The sequence below is a fragment of the Rattus norvegicus genome, chromosome Y (assembly GCF_021556685.1).
Source record: "Rattus norvegicus strain SHRSP/BbbUtx chromosome Y, alternate assembly SHRSP_T2T, whole genome shotgun sequence".
NCBI lineage: Eukaryota > Metazoa > Chordata > Mammalia > Rodentia > Muridae > Rattus > Rattus norvegicus.
In genome coordinates, this window is record NC_141555.1 from 55,700,180 (window position 1) to 55,708,146 (window position 7,967).

At 42.7% G+C, this 7,967-nt stretch overlaps 1 protein-coding gene across 3 annotated transcripts; it reads right to left on the bottom strand.

Moving 5' to 3' along the window:
- Nucleotides 1-4,946: 4,946 nt before the first annotated feature.
- Nucleotides 4,947-7,197, bottom strand: LOC147998041 (Y-linked testis-specific protein 1-like). 3 transcript variants are annotated; one of them, XM_087601358.1, is made up of 3 exons: nucleotides 7,145-7,197; nucleotides 5,108-5,980; nucleotides 4,947-5,028 (listed from the first exon to the last, which is right to left on the bottom strand). In XM_087601358.1, exon 2 carries the CDS (start codon nucleotides 5,901-5,903, stop codon nucleotides 5,109-5,111), a length of 795 nt encoding a protein of 264 aa, XP_087457484.1. In that variant the 5' UTR covers nucleotides 5,904-5,980; nucleotides 7,145-7,197; the 3' UTR covers nucleotides 4,947-5,028; nucleotide 5,108. The 3 variants fall into 3 exon arrangements, with proteins under 3 accessions (XP_087457484.1, XP_087457483.1, XP_087457485.1); XM_087601357.1 differs by having other exon boundaries at nucleotides 7,014-7,168; XM_087601359.1 differs by having other exon boundaries at nucleotides 5,108-5,935; nucleotides 7,014-7,158.
- Nucleotides 7,198-7,967: the final 770 nt, after the last annotated feature.

Sequence of the window (7,967 nt, forward strand, 5' to 3'; positions counted from 1 at the left end):
ACACTTTTTCTGGAGGCTGCACTCTAAGAGAAGAACCAATGTATCCCAAGTGGTTTTATCCAGACGATTCTGCCAATGTATCTGTTGTCTTAGCAAATCAAGAACCTCCTGCTTCCTCCTCTTGTTGTTCTCCTGACTTCACTTCTGTGTTTTTAATAGACTTCGATATCGTATGAAATAGTGGGAAATGAGTATTAAAAAAGGGAAGGAAGCTATAAATTTTGCTATAAAATCATTAAAATACACACTTAAAATAAATGGATTTTTAAGTATGTACATTATACTTCAATAAGGCTGCAGAAAAGGCTTGGACAACAATGATGCTTGTCGTGTGATTTGCTATTTGTCATAGTTCCTGTGATTTTGAACTTAATAGTAGTGGGTTTTATTACAGATGACTCAGACACCAGGTTAACCATACAAGCAGAACACTCCGTTCCATCAGGGAAAAAAAAATCATGTCAAATTCATTGGCTTTCTTGATGAGGGTTTTTCTGGTCACAGCCTAGTTGGCTGTTAGTTGGACAGCTATTGGCTGAGAGCAAAGATGGAGAGAACACAATGTTTGCGGGGATAACTGAAGGTTGTGCTCATAAAAGGGGATGAGTTTCACGGAGTTCAGTTGCAGAAGCTCCAGTTGGTGATGGAGCTGAGGCCTAGGAGCCTTGCAAGACTGCCATAATATGTTTTGAGATGTCATGGCCAAGTGGGAGATAAGACTAGATGAAGTGGAAAAAATTTAGTTTCTTTGGAAACTCACTTTTGTCACAGGATGTTTTTCTGGAAGCTATGTTAGGAGAGGATATTTTGCTGAAGCAGACACATGAGAAGGCATATGATATTTCGCTGGAGCACACGCTTGAATGGGGACAGGATGTTTATGAAGAACATAAATGAAATCCCACAGACAGGGAGATGACATTTTTACATTGCTACACCAGCAAGGCTTCAATGTTCTTCGATAGTCTTCCTTCCGCAATGATAAATGCACAAAAGAACCTGAGCTATTCGGGCTGATTCTGAATGCTTCTGCTGCTTCTTTTGGTTTCTTAGAGACTTGTGGTCTCTGCCAGATCAAAGCACTGCTACTGATTCATTTTTTGCATCTCCTATTGGACAGTACTGCACAATGAAGATTGGAGTTACCCCAAAGAATTACTTCTAAATAGGTCCACAACTCTCAACCTTTTCCTATCAACTTTCTCTCTCTCTTACCTCTGGTTGGTGGGCTAGAAGGGTGTTTGAAGTGTTTTAGAACCCTAAATAAAGTAGGTTTTGAAAAAATCTAAGCGTACAGATATATTCATGGGTTTTGAGAAAGGGTTTTGTCTCCTGCTGAGAGGAGATGATATGTAGGTTGTTACTTTTTGGTTCTGTGGTCTACTGTGAGCCATTAAATGGCTAGTGACTGACAGTCTCCCAGTAAGTGTAGCACACACTAAAATGCTTTTGCTTGGCGTTTTGAGCTGTAGAATGTATTCATTTCTTGTCATATATACTCAAGTATTCATGTTGGTGACAGTAGTTACTCTTCAGTTCTACCATACAGGGAAGTGGGTCTATACACTGAGAGAAGAGAGTGTCTGGTGGTGAGTATGTAACATGGAGTAAGAGAAACATTACGGTGCTGGGTCTCTCTCTCTCTCTCTCTTTTTTTCCCCCAATTTGACAATCTGGAGTCAACTTAGACGAGAGAACAATTCAAGAACTGCCTCCAATAGTTAGTCTTTGGGTAAGTCTATGGAACATTTTCTTGATTAATGATTATTGTGGAAGGGCCCACCATTGTGGGAAAGTTCATCAGTAGTCATGTATAAAAGGAATAGCCTTTTAGGCTGTAAGAAATAGTAATGGAGCAAGACATGGGGAGTGTGGCGGTTTGAATAAGAAAGGCTCCCACAGTGATATATTTGAATATTTAGTTAACAGGGAGTGACAAAATTTTCAAGGATTAGAAGCATTAAGACGTGTGGCCTTATTGGAGGAAGTGGGTGTGTTGACAAGGGTGGTGTTTGATTTTTCAAGAGCCCAGTGCTTTCCCAGAATTTCTCTCTCTCTCTCTCTCTCTCTCTCTCTCTCTCTCTCTCTCTCTCTCTCTCTCTCTCTCGCTCTCTCTCTCTGCTTACAAAGCAGTAGTTCTTTATTTCTCCAGTGTTCTGCTCCCTGCCATTATGATGGACCAGACTTCTGAAATTGTAATTTATCCTCCAATTACATAATTTCATTTATAGCAGTTGCCCTGACCATGGTGTCTCTTCACAGCAACAGAACAATGACTGAGACAGGGGGCAAGCCAACAAACAGTGTCCTTGTTACCGCTTCAAGCTCCTGTTCTGGTTTCCCTCAGTGATGGTCTCTAACCTGTAAGGCAAATAACCCTTTCCTACGCAAGGTAGTTTTGATCATGACATTCATCACCGAGAGAAGGAAGCAAACTAGAACTTCACAGATCAGTACATGAGCAACCCTTACCTTTAAATTAAAACAAAGTGTCTATACCTTTTATTTGTGGTTATGAGGTAAGAGTCTGTGGCTCTACTAGATACACTGTTTCTATAAGACATTGTCTTACTTAGGGTTCCTATTGGTGTAAGGAAACATCGTGACCAAAAGAGCAATTTAGGGAGAGAAGTTTTATTCAGCTACATTGCTGCTCATCACCAAAGGAAGTTGGGACAGGAACTCAAACAGGCAGGATTCTGGAGGCAGGAACTGAGGCAGAGGCTATGGAGTGGCACTGCTTACTGTCTTGCTCCTCATGTCTTGCTTAGCTTGCTTTCTTATAGAACCCGGACCACCAGCCTAGGAATGGTGCCGCTCACAGTGGGCTGGGCCCTCCCCCACAAATCACTAAGAAAATGCCCTACATTTGGATCTTATACAGGCATGTTCTCAAATGAGGCACCCTCTTCTCTGATGACTCTAGCTTGTTTCAAGTTGGCATAAAATCAGGGTGGTGTTTAGAATGTGATTTTCCCATGGTAAGTGTGGCACAAGTAGGAGGTGTGGCCTTGTGGGAGTAGGTGTGGTGTTGTTGGAGGAAGCATATCACTGTGGGGGTGATATGCTTCTCCAACAACATGTCTGCCTAGACGCTTCCATGATTCCTGCCTTGATGAAAATAGGCTGAACTTCTGAACCTGAAAGCCTGCCCTAATTAAATGTTGTCCCTTGGGGTTTGGGATTTACCTCAGTTGTAGAGCGCTTGCCAAGGAAGCCCAAGGCCCTGGGTATGATCCCCAACTCTGAAAAAAATAGAACCCCCCCCAGAAAATTTTATCCCTTATAAGTTGCATTGGTCATGGTGTCTTTTCGCAGAAATGAAACTGGTAGACAACCAGCCAGTATAAAAATTCCAAACAGCAGAATTAATCAAAGATAGAAAATATTTTCAAGTCCTACAATGAGAAACTTATTCTTGAGAGAAGAAACAGCAATGAATGAGTAGAAGGTAAGGTTGCCTACAAAGAAACACTTGGAGTGTAGATGTGGCTCAGAGAGTCCCCATGTAGTGCACAGGAGCTTCTCAGGAGGAGAGAGCTACGTGGTCAGGAACCGCAAAGCATTTTAATGTCACGGCAAATGGCATAGGAGAGATCAGCACCTCTGCATTGGATGCACCATCAAGAGTTTTCTGTGGATAAGCTTTCATGTGAGTAAAAGATGGGAACTTCCTGGGGCTAGATAAGGTAAAAGGGCCCAGAGGTCTGTAGGAAGCCATCCAGTCGAAGGAGAGTCAGGCAAGATAAGCCAGTGCAGGAGCCCTTTGTGGTCATCTAGGGGCATTCAGAAGAGACCTCAAAAATATTACAGGATCCAACAGAGTCTAACAGTGCTCAGGGAAGCTAAACAAAGGATCCACGTAATACCTGACATAAGCTCATGGCATCCTCATGTTCTTTTTTAAATTTCTTTTTACTGATCATACAAAATAATGGGCTTTATGGCACTTTCAGGAATCGATAGATATAAACTTAATTTGGCATTCACTATTCTTGAGTTATCCTCGTCAAAATGTCCTCTGGGGAAGCCACCAGCTCACATCCACCCTCTGTAGTGATAGCTTGGCTGTTCTTTAAGGAAGCAAAGAGACCAATATGGATGTGGCCCAAGTTCAAGTCATTCGAGACCCTTTCTGTTCTTCCTGGGTCTCTGCTTCACTTTTTGAGAACTCCATCTTGGAATTCCTTCGTCCCTCAGTATCCTCAACTCCCACATGTGTTCTTTAGTCTTTCTTCCACATCACCATCAATTTATTCTTTCTTACCCTCATCCTGGTCTCTTCTCTGCATGTGAAGGTTGGATTTATTTAAAAAGATGACTTTAGGGGCCTTCAGAGATAACCAATGGATTAAGAGCTCATCTGCTTTGAAAGAGGACTGGGATTTGTTCTTTGAGCTCATGTCCGATGGCTCCCAACCACCTTTAATTTCAGCTCCAGGGGACCTGACTATTCTTGTCACTGTGGTCTCCTGTATTCATTCCTTGCCCTACCTAGATAAATAAAAATAATACATCTACATATGTGAAACTGGTTTCATTAGGTTTTGTTAGTCAAACAATCCCTGATCTTCTCTGATTCTGAGTCTGCTTGGATCAGTTTATTGGGTTTCCCCTTGGGTTCCAAGACCACCTCTCTGTTACCTGCCACTCTTTCGCCAACTATCTGTTTCTCCCTCAAACTTCCCCTCAGAGAGTCTATCTATTTCTGGCCCCTCTCCACTGCTTCCTAAACATCCATCTTTTTTTTCCCCTGTGCCATCCCTGCTCCTCTAAGCCTTATCTCCAGTTTTTTCCTCTCCCTAAAGACCAGACTAGCTCAGTACTGTTTGTTTTAGTGTATGTGACATTAGACTTACTGTTCACAGCCTTGAACTTTCCGGCTTCCTCTCAATGTTCCATCCACCACAGCCAGTCTCCTCCACAAAAGTGTGCATACACAACACATCACATCACACATTTTAATTTTTAGAGCAAAAACAAATTCCACTGGAAAAGATACTGGGGATGTCAAAGGCCATTGGGTATCTGAAACACAGAAAAACAAACATTTTCACCCCAATCCTATAAATTCCCCATATATGTCCCCTCACTTTGTGAATTTCACCTTAATGGATCTTTTCCATCAGATTATAGACATAGATGTGGACGTCGCCATCAAACTTGATGAAGTACACGGAAGGCTTGGCTAGAACTTGGTAAATGACTTTGCCGATCTTTTTGGACCCGTCACTTCTGGTGAACTGCACACATTGACCTGTTAAGATGTCGCTGCCAACTTCTGACTTCACCTCTGCTGGCGAAATCTCTGGAATGATACGGAGATTACCTTCTGTGTAATCATCCAGGAGTTGATAGATATATAGGACTGGATCTTTCTCATAGGTGATGTAAAACCAGTCCTTCATGATTGGCACTTGGGCTAGGACCACCCCCCTCCAGTTGTCCTTAGAGCCATGTTTGCCCTCAAATTTATGCTCCACAGCACGGCCAACCATGGCACTTGCGAGTTGGGCGTCTTTCACTTGAGGAAACACAACTTTGTGAGTCAAGACCTTAAGCTTTAAAATCCTCTCATCACTGTGAAGTGCCAGTCCATAGACACAATCAACTCCATCATACTTGACCAGATAGAGAGAGGGATTTGTTGGCAGTTGATCTAGAACTATGGCCTTCCATTGGGTGACGGGCTCATCACCTTCCTTCCATCCGTGTGAAATTCTGCACCCCACAATGTTCCCCAGGGACTGGGGAGAAGGCCTCTTCCTCTTCCGCTTCTGGAAGGATGGTGTGCTCATCCTCCTTACAGACACCCTCTTCTTCTTGGCTGTAGACCTAGTGTGGTAGGCCACGGTACTCCTGGTCCACTGTCTTGTGGCTATTGTTCTGCGTTCAGGCTTCATACTTTCCCATGGCCTGGGTTTGAAGAGCTCACCTGCTTAAACCAGAGACAAAGCTGGTACCTCTGTCATATGAGTACCTGCAATAACAATGGGGGTGGGGTTGGGGATGGTGCTGGACCAAGGCTCTTGTCTATGAGAACTTTGGAGCAGGTGAGGAAGGCGATGGTAAACAGGTTTGAGCATCTGAATCTAATGCTGTCATAATCAGAAGTTCATAGAAGTGCTGGGCAATGGTGGAGCACACCTTTAATTCCAGCACTCCAGAAGCAGAGGGAAGCAGACCTCTGTGAGATCAAGGCCAGGCTGGTTTACAGAATTAGTTCCAGGATAGACAAAACTACCCACAGAAAAACCCAATCTCATAAATCAAAATCTAAAGTTCAAAGGAAAATGAAAAAATGGTTCTCTACAGCTCAGAATAACATATTTAGACATATTTCTTCAGCCCGAGGCACTTTGCCTATGCTGAGGAACATCTCCTTGAATGGCTAGGTCAGTGTGGGATTAAGTATCCTTGTCCCCACTTTAAGCAAGCAGAACAGAGAAAGGATAGCAAAGGAGCCAGAAGGGTGGCCACACCCCTTCTCTACCCTCTAACTATGAGCTATTTGGCAACATCCACAAGTATCTGCCCAGAGACAAAGCACAGCAGTCCACTGGCCTTCTCTACTGTGCATCCTGACCCAGCCCCAGGTTTATTCCCCGAAGCTGTTGCATTTTCGACCGCAACAAGAGTCTTTTGTGTAGGCAACAATAGCCTTTTAGAAATAATATCTACTGGGGTTGGGATTTAACTCAGTGGTAGAGCAGTTGCGTAGCAAGCACAGGGCCCTGGGTTCCTCAGCTCCATTAAAAAAAAAAAAAAAAAAAAAAGAGAAATATTTTCTCCAAAAATACACAGGCACAGAGAGGAGCTTTGGCATTTTAGTAGAATTTTGAATTAGATATTGTTAGCAAAGAATAATAAACTCCGGAGACTGACTAGCCTAGACCATCTGCCTAGCTCTCAAACGTGGAAGACATTAGAACGTAAGGTTACTTGCTGTACGAGGGAAAACTTTTAGCTTTCTGTGCTACAAGGGTCCCAGTTATCTTCATAAACGTATTTACCAAAAGAAAATGTCCTAGTCGTCCAGATTCTGTCTTCTGAAACCGGTCAGGCACCAATAGGTTGTTGAACAGTTGTGGGGTTCAGGAGCTGAACTAGCTTTCACACCCCGCTCCAAAGATAGTGAACCCACCTTCAAAGTAGTCTAGCGCCTCCAAGTGGAAGAGATGCGCAACCTCCGCCCTTGTGCTCTGTGACATCATCCAGGCTCTGCTTACGTCATAGAACCCCTCTCAGGCCAGTTCCTTCCCTAGTTACGCTTAGAAACTTCCAGCATCTAGGTTTTAGCTTCTCATGTAGCCTCCTGGTGAACCAAAATAAAGTCCCCACCCAAATATTCTGATGACTCGAGTCACAGTCTGCCCAAGTAGCTCTTTTCATGCTTTTTATTTTTCTGAAAAACTCTTTGGTTTCTGAGTCACCAACATCCTTGGTGGTTATTTTCCCAGCTCCTATGTTTTCTTTGGTTAACTTTAAGTTATTCTCCGTATCAGAAATATTGCTAGGCTCTCTTTCCGAGGCAGCACACAGGATAGAACAACAGAATTAGCTCTATCAAAACCCACAATTAGAGGAGGGCCATTTTTATTGAAACAAAGCTGGAATTTGACAAGATTAAATACCTTGTATTGAAGACAATGGCAATCATGAATTATGGATTCTTTGCAAAGAGCGAGGAAAAATTAGCTCCTGGACCTGCTTCCAAAGTCGGAATAAACTTATCACAAACCCAATATCGACCAGTCATATTTTAAATGTCTTTAAAATTTATCAGCACTTCTGATTACAAGGAATTTATTAGATCAAATGCAGTAAAACAGGATGAAATAGATGAGGTAATTTTGTTTTTGAAATATGGGTAGACAGAATACTGGATCCAGGTAAGTATGGAATTTACCTGTAAATTACAGGCCACTTTAATTGTTTGTGTCACATAGTTCTTCAGATCTTCAAAA

Coding starts and splice junctions, on each gene's coding strand:
- LOC147998041 (XM_087601358.1), bottom strand. CDS start 5,903: ATGAAGCCTGAACGCAGAACAATAGCCACAAGACAGTGGACCAGGAGT.